This window comes from Syngnathoides biaculeatus, chromosome 9, assembly GCF_019802595.1.
Source record: "Syngnathoides biaculeatus isolate LvHL_M chromosome 9, ASM1980259v1, whole genome shotgun sequence".
NCBI classification, from domain to species: Eukaryota; Metazoa; Chordata; class Actinopteri; order Syngnathiformes; family Syngnathidae; genus Syngnathoides; species Syngnathoides biaculeatus.
The window spans coordinates 29,771,173-29,784,158 of record NC_084648.1 but is presented as its reverse complement, the minus strand read 5'-3'; the positions used below and the strand labels follow the sequence as shown (position 1 = coordinate 29,784,158).

The window sequence follows — 12,986 nt, the reverse complement described above, 5'->3', positions numbered from 1 at the left end:
ACTCGCGCTTATTATACAACAAGACAAAGCAAACAACAAATTTGGGTTTTTTTCTCCCCCGTCACACGGTGCTTGCAGCACAAACTCCCGACTGAAATTGCATTTTATTTGCATTTCTCAGCTTTGGGGACAATGCATCAATACTGGTGAGCGAATTTCATTTGATTCAATGAGACAATTGAGCGAGTGGAATTGCGGTTTGTGATCTTGACACGCTTTAGAAGGAACACACTAACTACGCAAATTTGACGGCTGCCTGTGATATACATTTTGAATCGTGTAACTATTTAATTTATTGGCTAATTGAACTTCATTTATAGGCGTATGTAGTTCATGTTTTCATTAGATTACATGTACGTGTCTAGCCGTTAGGTGAATTTTACGTAAAACTGAGACAACTTTTAACTATTGTCGACTATTGTTTACCTGCTATACAAGCAAGATCATATCATTGTACTTAAGTGTATTTCATAAGTCTGAGTCTGACCCTGTTCTGAGGCAACTACAGTACTTTTTGAGTCTGGAAAATAAGCATTGAAGAAAGTGTTTGCACACTCCTGCTTCAAATTCCAGATTGTTGTGTTATGAATAAATATATGTATATATAAATATTTTATGTGAACCTTTTCCGCCATTCACGTGATCTGTAACTTATACAAGCCAAACGAGAAAAAAAAATATTTTTGGGGAGGGAGAAAGTAAAAACAAACAATTGAGAATGTTGTTGCACAAGGTGTGCACACACTGCCATCTCTCTAACTGGGGTTAACACTTCTGTTCAGAATGAACCTCACATTCAAATGCTTTCGAACCAGCATACACCCGCCGTCATTTAAAGTGGCTCTCATGAAATACACCTTAATTTAAGATGCTCAAGAATGCTTTTCCTGACATTTTTGTATAGTCCAATCCTATGGCAGAAGCCAGCAGTTTCCACAACATCAGGGATCTCATTGTTTAAAGGACCAGTCAGCACAAGGGCACAAAATAATTGTCAGTAACATTAGTTACCAAGAACTGGACCTTCAAATTGATAAGGACAAGATAAACTGGTCAGGAGTTTGTGTGGTAACCAACTGCACAAAAAGGAATTGCAGAAATTTCTGGCAGATACTGGTCATTTAGTACATGTGACAGCAATCTCCGGTTTCATCCTGTATAGCAGGACTGTGAGGTAGAATTGAAAGATAGAAATAATTTTTTGACAAATAAAAACATCCAAGTCTGGCATTGTAAAACAAACTTGGAACCTAATCCTAAATGCATGTGGGAAAGTGTTTTGGTCTGATGAAAATAAACAACGTTGCAGGAAAAGTAGGATAATCATAGAACCAGATGTGGAGCTTACCGCAACATATGAAAGTATCTGCTTGATAATTACAATCCATCCATTATCTGAGCCAATCATCCTCACAAGGGTTGTGGGAGTGCTTGGAGCCTATCCCAGCAGTTATTAAGCAGGAGGCGGGGTACACCCTGAACTGGTTGGCCAATCGCAGGGCACACAGACACAAACACAAACAACCAATCGCACTCACATTCAACCTTATGGGCAATTTAGAGTCTTCAATTAATGCACATTCCCAACCTCAGAACTGTGAGGTAGATCTGTGAAGCAGTTGTCCACCATACCACCTAACATGAAAATTACACATTCAATTTTTTTAGAATGAATCATCAGTAAAACATCACGTGTCAAACTCAAGGTCCGGGGGCCAGATGTGGCATTGTTTTCTGTGGGCTGTGAAAGCAAATCATGTTCACGTACTTCATGTTTCTGGTTAAAACCCGAACCAAAATTGCAAATTGTCTTTACTTTTAACAACGCTGAGAGATTGCAAGCATTTTTTTTTCAATCAAGCCCCAAAATTAAACAATAGTCGACGAAATTGTTTTCCTTGAGTTCATAGTTATCCATCAATTTTTTTGTCTATACTGACGTGACAAGGGGCGGCACGGTGGAGCAGCTGGAGAGGGTTGGCATCACATTTCTGAGGACCAGGGTTGAAATCCCAGCCTGCTCTGTGTGGAGTTTGCATGTTCCCCCCGTGCCAGCGTGGGTTTTTTTCTGGACACTCCGGTTTACTCCCACATCCCAAAAACATGCATTAACTGGAGACTCTAAATTCCCCCTCAGTGTAGTTGTGTGTGACTTGTCTGTCTCCATGTGCCCTGCGATTGGGTGGCAACCAGTTCAGGGTTTACCCCATCTCCTGCCCAATGATATCTGGGATAGGCTCCAGCACTCCCGTGATCCTTGTGAGTATGATCGGCTCAGAAAATGGATGGATCATTTCCATTATTTGAGTAGCGGGGCTCAAGAATATGGCAGCACCCCAAAGCGGACTGTATTCAACTGTCCATGATTTTTCTACTATATGTGGCACGGTGTTTTTCTGTCTTCCAGGCCAAAGTATCTAGTGGGGGCATCACTTCTGTTTGTGGTGTCGGTCTGTCAGTGCGCCTTGGCCAATAGCGACACCTTGGCTCCAGCAGAGGTCTGGCAGAACAATGGCACTCTGTATGCAGCATGTAAAATGAGACCAAGCTCCTTGCTAGCTGTAGGTTTGCCCAAAGTCTATGGCCAAGTGCTTTTTAAGCAGGATTATCCTCATGGAAAGCTCAAAGTCCTTCTCCGGTTCCATGGATTCCCCGGGGGGAGTGAGCCAGAGCCCAGGGCTGTGCACATTCATCAGTATGGAGATCTGCAGCAGGGGTGCGACTCCACTGGAGGCCATTACAACCCTCGAGGTGTCACTCACCCCAACCACCCCGGAGATTTTGGACACTTTGCACCACAACAAGGCAAAATTCATGCAATGTTTGAATCTGAGGCCGTCCTATTTGGCAGTCTGTCTGTGCTGGGAAGAGCAGTGGTGGTTCACGAGAAGAAGGATGACTTTGGCCTCGGGGGGGACGCTGGCAGTCTGCTTCATGGAAATGCAGGGCGCAGGCTCGGCTGCTGCGTTATTGGGATTACCTCCCCCAATCTCTGGAATATGTACACCAGGATGAGCAATAGGCGCCTGCGGAGGGTTTAAGTCGGCATTATTGCGGATTCGTCGTCATGCATTGTATTATTGAAGTTTTTGATGCATGTACTTAGTATGACAAATGAAAAACAAGATGACAAAGTCTAATAAATCATAAAAAAATTTGGATACAAATCTCACTTTTTTTCCCTTTCTTTGCAATAATGTGTGTGAAAAGTGGTTTATTTTGAAGAAATACATTTTCCCGTTAGCGCTGTCATAACACACAAGGACCTCTCCTGGTAATTGCTCCACCAAGATGTCATTGTACCTGCACAATGACAAAAACATCTTACAATCTTAAATGAAATACAGTGTAGCGGACTACTTATCACAAAAGATTCAAAGCCACTTCCTCAGATCAGAGAGGCAAATTTGCTTATCCTTCATCCAGTGACACCTCGTCTTCTTGATACATAAGCATATTCTTAAAAAATGTGGAGTCACATTTTTAGTTTTACTAATAAATGCTTGTAAATGACAAAATCCACCAAAATTCACTCAAAGTGTCTCTGAAAATATTGTGAATAAATTAACCAGGTACTGCAACTATTTGAGCTTTGTTAAATGGAGCTTTTTGTCCACCAATGATACTTTTCAATTATTAATTTGTCAAACTAATTGGAAATTTCCCCAAAAATCCATCTAACCTAATGAGAAAAAAATATAAAATTTGATCTGCTCTAGATTGCACTCTGGCAAAAGTGTGATTTACAATCTCCCTAATTACTAGGCAAATAAAGATGAGTCTGATTCTCATCATTTCCCTTGTTAAAATATGATATAACTGTTTAAGCCACAGCAGCGTTGTTCTTTCAGTACTATTGTAGTTTAGTTTTACTTTGACAAAGACACTATAAGGTCAAACAGTTTCTTCACTGTGGTTAATATTTGCAACATTTTGGTGCTGGACCCAACAAATAAATGAACAACAATTCACTTTAAGGATGAAACTGTGTACTTCATGAAAACCCTTTGGTGGCTTGCTTTGTAGTGTAATGTCCTCAGCTATCACGGAGATAAAGTTTTGTGAAACAAGAATAACAATCTTTGTGACTCTGATTTCCAGCACTATTGTATATCATTGGGTGGTTCCTGAAACAAAATGTAGGTCACGTAATTAGCAGCCTTTAGAAATATCCTGGAATATACGGTGTCAGTGTGGAAGCAGAACTGTCTTGTTTAGGTTTTATAATCCACTTTGCAGCTTTAGCGTCTCAAACAGAACACGCATTGTCTGCCCCAACAGAAAGCGCCTGATCTTGCCAAATGTCCTGCTCCTTTTCCAAGGGAACAGATGTGGCGGCTTGCGCCGCAATATGGACATGCTCCTTTATTATGATACAATCCGATTCAATGTTGTCCACTCCCTCTTCGTCATTATTTTCTCTGCTTGTGAAGGTAGATGTCACAGACGGCCGTTCAGAGGGATTTGACAGAAGGGGTTTGTTCACGTCCACTAAGGAGGGAAAGACATCATCTGCACTTTTATCATCCTTGGATTGGTCAGCTTCACCAAGATCGCTTGGTGTGCCTCGTCTTTGAGCGGGAGATGCCTCCTCTTCGGTTGAAGGGGAAGAGGAGAGCGACGACTCGGGAGGTTCTGCTGGGGATTCACTCTCTTTTCTAGAATGTCCTGATGAATTCCAACCTGACTCTCCTGTGAGTACATGCATAAAACGCATCGGTGAATAACATGACGACGGAATGGACATCTTAATATCGCTAACCTGGTGTGGCTGGTGGCTGAGAGTCACGGATGTTGGAGTCTTTTCCCTCTATTGTGAAGGAGAACAGTGCTATTAAACTTTTTACAGGTTGCGTAGCAATTAAAAAATGAGAGAGCAACATACTTCCACATAAGCCCACAGAGATATGGTAAGTAAGGCCTTTGGGACCAAGATGCAGAAAAGTGGAGAAAAGAATTAGCAGCATGTTGATTACAAGTTAAATAATCAGTTACACCATTCCTTTTTTTTTTTAACCACATGAAGTGAGCGGACAAGGCAGCGTTAAGCTTTGCCTTCAGAGCTTAGAGATGGTGCAGATTTATATATCTCTTTTATCACGTATAGATGCATTTCCCCAAATGCCGATCACTGAGGGATCACAGATTTTGTATCTACCGGGCAGGCTCCACAATCCAGATGTTTCCAATGTTTTGAGTTTCTTCTCCAATTCTGCAACTCGACATCCGAGAACCCTGGAGGCAACGGGTCCATTAATAAACATGTAGGTGAAACAGAGGAACAATTTTACGGTGGTAAAAAAATAAATACTTGTTAATTTGCCGCTGGTGTTGAATCAACATGTTCTTCTCGTGGATGGTTTCCAGGAGAGCGGTGGCCAAAGACTTGAGGTCCGAGATGGACTGGGCGGTAACGGGCAGCGTGCACCCGCTTTCATCAGACAGCAGTTCCTTCACTGCATATACAATGCACACAGAACCATCGATATTTCCCTCATTCACAAAGGCATTTTACATCTCTCAACTACAAAATTCAAGTCTTGGTAAAATGAGTTTTACGGTGAATTACGTCACACCTTGTTTTGCTGAGAGCACTCCAGTGAGTGCGATGCTGTTAGGCTTCTCGCAAACCTTAGCATTCTTCCTGCATTCCAGCGCACTCTGAAAAGAGTTTTAATATAGTATTAAAAACTGTTTTTTTTTTTAACTTTTGGTGGCCTCCTACAGTCCTGAAGTGTACCTTAAACTTTATTATATGTAATGCAGGTATAATGATAAACATGCATTTGTACAAGCAACAGTAGTCAATTTTTCCTGGCTGGTCTACATGAAGTCTATAAAGAAAACAACTAAGTCAAAATGAACTGAAGGACTGGAGAGGAAGCATGCCGGATAAGGGTCATGAACCCGACTGGACAACTGAACAGTGGTGTGAATGGCTATGTAAATCATAAACATCTATCGGACTAGAGTGTCAGTGAGAGGACACTGAAGCAATTTGCATATTCATGAGTTATTTGTTGCAACAAGTGAGTGGCCCAACAATCAAATCCGGCCAAATTAAAGCACTCTGATTGGGATCCTGATCTTCTCTGCTCAAGTGCACGTGTTCATCAAGCACAAAATGTGAACTAATACCAACGATGCAACCTTCACGTTGAAGGCAATTCGTGGGCGACAAAAGGGCAATTAAATATGTTTTCTTTAGTATTTGCAATGAATGTGTCTTATGTGTTTTAAAATGTATTTGTTGTTTAGTGGTTGCCAGTCGTATAAAGTATGAAAAAAATATGTACTTTGTACTTGGCCAGATTTGTCTTGAGCAAGGTCACCTCCTCATGAAGTTGACACAACCGATCATGCAGATACCTGAAGTAGTAAGAGCATGTTAAGGAAGAAACTTCCAATATGGATCATTCTTTTTTTTTTAAATAACACTAACAAACCTGTTCTCCATGCAAAGTGCATCAATGTCTAAAATTCGAACGTCATCATTCCCGACAATGTGGTTCATCTCCACGTTGAGACGATGAGCCTTCTGCTGGAACACATCGCGCTCTGCTCGTATGTCCTGAAGCTCATCTGTGAGAGACTTCACGCTGTGCTCCAGAACCTCATTCTACATTCAACCCAACACACACAATGTACAAAACTCGATGTACTGAGAGGTTATCTGGGTTGACAGTGGTCAGATATGCTTACCTGCTCTCTGGCTCTTTCCAACTGTTTGACCAGATCCTCACGTTCATGCGCTGGGAAATGGCGAGCGCCTACCTCGTCATCTCCCAGTCTTTGCTTTGTGATGGTCATACGTAGGAGCTGTGAGTCAAGGAAACTGGGTGTTATCACTCCTTGGAGACTACAAATGTCATTTGCCGACATGTTTGAGGGTATAGTGCTGTATATGACCCATGAAGAAGCATATCAAGGGTCCCAGATTGAATCACTCAAGAGTCTGAAATTGAAAATTAAGTCCAAGTCCAACAGGCTTAACATTTATGAAATGTTCTGACATTGACCGTGCTTTAACCAGAAATACTTAATTTGACAAGACTGGAACTCCCCCCCCCCCCCCCCCCCTTCAATAAAATACTAGTCTGACCTTTCCCATTTGCTGTACACCATTAGCGGTCTTGCATATTTTCAGATTTTGTTCAAGTATTTTTTTTAAATGTACCGTATTTTCACAATTGTAGAAGTTTTACATTCTCAAGGCACCACATTAGACATGGCACCTTACAATGTGGTGGACCTCACGTGCACACTGAGTTCCAACATTTTCAAATGTTGTTGCGTGACTCTTCCAATGAAGTATAGTTAAACACACTGCTTACACAGTTAGCATGCATGCTAGCATGTGTTTTAGCATGTACTGTATGTAAGCCACCTTATGGTTCCGCTCAAGAGACAGTGAGGAATAATTGCATTTAACATCTGTAAGCAGAAGCTGCTTACAATGCCCCACACACTGCCTGTGTCGGCAGGTCATGACGATGGTGTACATACTCACGGTTTCACACTGATGCTAAAATTATCACACCGCAGCAAACAGAATAGCATAACTAGCAAATAATAAAACAAAAGAAAGACTCGAGAAATCAGTGACAAAAAATGCATTTTAAATATTATTTACAGGGTTAGGTCACTCCTTTGCCAACACAAGCTGCCTTTTATTACATTTTTATTCATTAGGATAGTCGAAATACTTGACGTAGCCATATGATGGTTGCTACCAAGAGCTGAAACAAACACACAGCGCATTTCTGCACTTAGCGTACTGAGATCCACTGCGGTTCGCTCAACTTAGCCTTTTCCTTCGATACGGGGAGCAACACTGTCTTTCTTTGGGCTCATGGCAAAGAAAATACTGGAAAAATAACAAAAAACAATATTGAGAATTCCGAGGTTCCACTGTCCTGATAAAATTCTTGATATATAGTATACTATATATAGTAGTATATATAGTTTTTTTAAGACAATTGTAAACATGCCAAGATCTGGATGAGATGGGACACATAAAATGATTTGGTTGGACAGAAAACGCTAGCAGACCCTGTTTGACATACTGTATGTGCATTGAATGACGTCACACACCTTGTTATCCCCTTGAGCTTCAGCCAGTCGTTGCTTCAGCTCCTTGACTTCTTCAAACAGACGGTTGCTTTTTTCTTTTGAGTCCCTTAGTAGCTGAGCTAAATTCACCTGTGCAAGATAGCATAAGCAAAATCGTTTTTGTGACCTTTTGATACAATTGATGACAGTAAGGCAGTCAGTCAAGGGCAAGTTAGGGCTAATTGCCCATCCATCCATTTACTATATTGTTAATCGTGTTCATAACGAATACATTAGTTACAACCTATGCCAATGACTAAGGGTGAAGACAGACTGTCAATCATACGGTAATTTGGAACAGGGCAATAAAGTGGAAAAAAAAAAAAAAAAAAAATCAGGAAAACTCTTCTACAATGCGGAACACCAATTTGCTACAACCCATATGCTCAAACTATTGCGAATTGCCTGTATTTATATTTTGTTAGATTTGTACTTTTATTGTTTTTCAAAAAACTGTCTGTACAACAATCATTAATAATAATCATTGTGCATGTGCTGATGTAGCGGTAATAAATAATCTCGGGACAGGCCACAGGACACGCTTGTCCTGGTCCCTGTAATTGTTAGAAAAGAATCCCTCACCCAACTAAAATAAATGCTCAATGATGGCACAATGTTTAACTTAAACCTTTTTTTTTTGTATTAAATATTTGTGCATAAAATGTTCGTGCATTGTGCAGTTTATTCTCTACATTACACATCCTTGGACTAGACTTCAAAAGCAACATCTAGCTCATCTCCAATCTGAAAAATATCCATCGTAGCTACCTTTAGTGACTTGGTCCATTTCTGTTGCCTCCAGAAGTCATGAATAGTGATCCTATTTTGCTCCCACAGCATGTCATCCTCTGTGTCATCCATGGCATTTGTGGGGAAACAATTTTTGAATACCAAGAGTTTTGGTTCCGCAGCGCAGCCTCTCGCCAATCTGACGCCACAGCTTTCCTATCCATCTTCTGAGCTTCTTATCCACACAAGGGTCACAGGAATGCTGGAGCCAATCCCAGCTATCATCAGCCAGGAGGCATCATATAACCTGAACTGGTTGTCAGCCAATCAGAGGGCAGACAACAGTTCCACTCACAATCACACCTAGGGGCAATTTAGTGTCCAATTAATGTTGTATGTTTTTGGGATGAGGGAAGAAACCAAGGCGCCCGAGAAAACCCATGCAGGCACGGGGAGAACATGCAAACTCCACACGTGTGGACACGGGATTTGGACACCAGTCCTCAGAACTGTGAGGCCAAGGCTCTTCAGATGCACCACCATACAGCCTGAAATAATTTGTAATTACAAACCCAATTCCAGTGAAATTGGTATGTTATGTTAAAGAAATAAAAGATTACAATGACTTGCAAATCATGTTCAACTTATATTTAATGAAATAAAAATGTTTAAACTGACAAACTTTATTGTTTTTAATAAAATAATCATGAACTTAGAATTTAATGCCTGCAACACATGGGACAGAGCTGCGTTTTCCACTGTGTTCCATCACCTTTTCTTTCAACAACATTCAATAAAAGTTTGGCAACTGAGGACACTAATTGGTGAAACTTTGTAGGCTTCACATTTCCAGTGGGAGACAGGTCTGGAATGCAGGCAGGCCAGTCTAGTACTTGAACTCTTTTACTATGAAGCCATGCTGTTGCACATAAAATTCCAAGTTATTGTTTATTTGCTAAAAAACTGAATTTTATCAGTTTGAACATGAAATATCTTGTCTGTGTTGTGTATTCAATTAAATATGAGTTGAACATGATTTGCAAATCATTGTATCCTGTTTTTATTTAACATGTCACAACTTCATTGGAATCGTACTCGAATGGAAAACTCATAATTGTAGTAAATATTTACATGAAAGAGCGGAACGACAGTCGACTGGATTGCACATTTGCCTCGCAGTTCTGAGGACCAGGGTTCAAATCCTGGCCCCGAATGTTTAGACTTTGCATGTTCTTCCATGCTTGCGTGGGTTTTCTCTGGGTACTCCGGTTTCCTCTTAAACTGCAAAAACATGTGTGCTCATTTCAATGATGACACTAAATTGCCTGTCGGTGTAAATGTGAGTGAGAATGGTTGTTTGTCTATATGCGGCCTGCAACTGGCTTGTGACCAGTTCAGGGTGTCTTCTGCAGCCATAACTGGGACAGGCTCCAGCATCCCTGTGACCCTAGCGAAGATAAGAGGTACAGACAATGGATGGATGGATTTGTGTGGAAAAACACTTCTTGGCCATTAATATGTAACAATCAAATGAAAAATAATAAGTAGGACAGCAATTGAGCATACTTTTTTTTAAACGGTTGTGAGTAAAGAAGGACCAGAGCTCACTTGATCCAAATCAAACTATGGAAATGGCACATTCTGCAAAGTGGGCTTCCACCGCATCCAAATAAACAAAAATGCTGTTTGGTAAAACTGAGACATTTTAAATTAATCCTGTAGTTGTTGGCTAAATTCAATTTAAGAGGACAATTTCGTCAAAATGTGTGATCTCATTTAAGTTAAAATATAATCATTTAGCTCAAAAAGCCAACGTCATGGTAGCGCTAGGTGCAACATTGCTTATGTCATTCAACTCCATCGACAGGAGAATATGAATGTGCTGTCAGTTTTGATTGAATAGGAGCGACAAATTCCTTACAAGCAATCAGAAAACTTTGAATGGACTTGAAGGTACCATACGAGTGCGTATAAAATCCATAAAACCTGGGCAATCAAACTCAGATTAGGCTTGTGTGATTTAGTGACAAGTGCTTTTGAAAACTTACTTGATTACGTTTTTCAGGAGGCAGAGATGGATCTCCATCCTGATTTTAGGAAATTAGAATAATAAGCAAATTGCAATCTTTGTGTATCTTTATGAAGTCTGCACATCTTACAATGAGCTCCCGGTATTTCTTTTTTAGACCTTGGTGCCGCTCACGAAGCTGGTTTGCCATCAGCTTGTACTGATCCCGCTCCTGTTGGCACGTGTCCAGCTCCTTGGACAGGATTAGCAGAGCTTCTTTCTTGCTCTCCAACTTTCGCTTACAAATTAGGAACTGTGAAGGCAGAAAAAATAATGTAATAACTAAAGACATTTACACAGAGAAATTTTTTTGTTGAAGGTTGAGGAAAATGTAATAATCATGTATAGTATCTTTAAATTCAGATTCAGCGTGAATCATTTTGGGTTTTTTTTACTCAATCAATCCTTTCGAGGAGTCACTGATGATGTAGTGGTACACACGCCCGCCTTTGGTGCGGGCGGCGTGGGATCGATTCCTGATCAGTGGTTGTGTCGATATCTGCCCTACGACTGACTGGCGAGTAGTTCAGGGTGTAGTCTGCCTTTCGCCTGAAGCTAGCTGGGATAGGCTCCAGTTTTCCCGCAACCCTTGTGAGAATAAGCGGCTTGGATAATGACATGACATTACTTTCTATCCATCTATTTTCTCGTCCTTATTAGGGTCACAAGTGAGCGAGGATAGCCCATCTGACTAGGAGCAAGAGATGGGTGTATATCCTGAGAGATGGGTGTATATCCTGAACTAGTTGCCAGCTAACTAAGGCAAAAAGACAACTGTTCACTTATGGACAATTTATCGACCTCAATAATGCATGATTTTGTACAAACTTGGCGCACCCAGGAAAAACCCATGCAAACCGGGCAAAAGAATATGTATCCTGCACACAGGAAGGCCGGATGCAAGACTCAAACTCCATACTACACAACACTACATAAGTGCAATGATGAATATATCACTGTAGTAAAAGTACATTTAGTCTGTGTTCATTTTGTTTTCTCCAGGTACTCCTGCTTCCCCCGAGCATCCCACAAAAATGCACGTTAGGTTCATTAAAGACTGTAGTATGAATGCTTGTTTGTTCATATAGGCCCTCCAGGTGGCGTCATTAGGCCTATTTTAGGGGGGCTTCAAATTTGATGGTGACTTTGAACTTTTACCGAGTAACATATTTTTTTTTTTAAATCAGTCCAAAAACATTAAAAAGTATTTTTTGGGTCTTCATTATCTTTTGATTAAATTTGGTGATTACGCATTATATTCACTCAAATCTCCTGGGGGAGTAAGCACCCCCCCCATAAAACCCAGTTTCACCCATGTGCCCTGCCATTAGCTGGCAAAAAACGCAGGGTGTATCGCACTTCTCGCCCAAACTAAAGCCAACTGACATAGACACTCTCACCCTTTGGTGACCTTGTTTAATGTTGTATAGAAACCTCAGCTACATCCTTTCTTGTTTAAACATTAGACCTCCTGTACGGATTTCAACATAGAGTACTGGCGGTGCAGTGTGTACTTTTGATTTAATCATCAATTGTAGCTCTTTATTATTAAAAGACCTTGGAAAAGCACATTATCTTAAGTGCTCTGCAGGTCTAACGAAAATCACTTCCTTGTGCATGCACCCTACAGGCTTGCAGTACTGCACTCTGATTTTAGCCATTTAACCAGTATTAGGGCCAATCAGTACGCTTAAGTGTCACAACGTGATTCTGGTTGTCGCGTCAGGGCTCGGCCTTTACAACACTTGCTCTAAAGACAGTGGTGGGCTTGTTTTGTTTATCATGTTTTTACCTCGTTGACCATCCCCTGCCAATCGCCGTCGTTCCTCCTGCAAGGCTCCATCTCTGTGACGTCCAAGAAAAACCTCCCTGACGTCAAACTGTGACTCAAAATAAACGAGTCCTTTAAAATATCTTCAGCGGCGTTTTCATGTCATCAACGTGAATTAGCTGGACGTAAAAGGCAAAAACAGCGGAGATGATCTTGTAAACAGTAACCTACCACATTTTTACAGTTTACTGGTAAAGCAATGGGTAGCTTTAGCATGAGTCACGTGGTTCTCTTTCAACCAATCGT

General features: G+C 40.9%; 2 protein-coding genes across 3 annotated transcripts; one reads left to right on the top strand and one right to left on the bottom strand.

Moving 5' to 3' along the window:
* The first annotated feature begins 9 nt into the window (after positions 1–9).
* On the top strand, positions 10–3,161 carry LOC133505632 (extracellular superoxide dismutase [Cu-Zn]-like). Its single transcript, XM_061828870.1, has 2 exons — positions 10–146; positions 2,408–3,161. Exons 1-2 carry the CDS (start codon positions 133–135, stop codon positions 3,039–3,041), a joined length of 648 nt encoding a protein of 215 aa, XP_061684854.1. The 5' UTR covers positions 10–132; the 3' UTR covers positions 3,042–3,161.
* Positions 3,162–3,183: 22 nt separating this feature from the next.
* Positions 3,184–12,986, bottom strand: LOC133505631 (coiled-coil domain-containing protein 149-like). Of its 2 annotated transcripts, XM_061828868.1 has the most exons (13): positions 12,702–12,986; positions 11,001–11,162; positions 10,890–10,928; positions 8,095–8,202; positions 6,703–6,819; positions 6,447–6,619; positions 6,297–6,369; positions 5,577–5,661; positions 5,312–5,456; positions 5,159–5,235; positions 4,886–4,921; positions 4,763–4,810; positions 3,184–4,692 (listed from the first exon to the last, which is right to left on the bottom strand). In XM_061828868.1, exons 1-13 carry the CDS (start codon positions 12,750–12,752, stop codon positions 4,250–4,252), a joined length of 1,557 nt encoding a protein of 518 aa, XP_061684852.1. In that variant the 5' UTR covers positions 12,753–12,986; the 3' UTR covers positions 3,184–4,249. The 2 variants fall into 2 exon arrangements, with proteins under 2 accessions (XP_061684852.1, XP_061684853.1); XM_061828869.1 differs by lacking the exon at positions 4,886–4,921.

What these genes read in the sequence shown, in the direction of transcription:
- LOC133505631 (XM_061828868.1), bottom strand. Translation starts at nt 12,752, where the DNA reads ATGGAGCCTTGCAGGAGGAACGACGGCGATTGGCAGGGGATGGTCAAC. An exon ending in TGGAAAGAGCCAGAGAGCAG is followed by an intron (nt 6,620 to 6,702) that starts GTAAGCATATCT and finishes GGTTGAATGTAG; the next exon opens with AATGAGGTTCTGGAGCACAG. An exon ending in CACCAGCGGCAAATTAACAA is followed by an intron (nt 5,236 to 5,311) that starts GTATTTATTTTT and finishes CGTTGCCTCCAG; the next exon opens with GGTTCTCGGATGTCGAGTTG.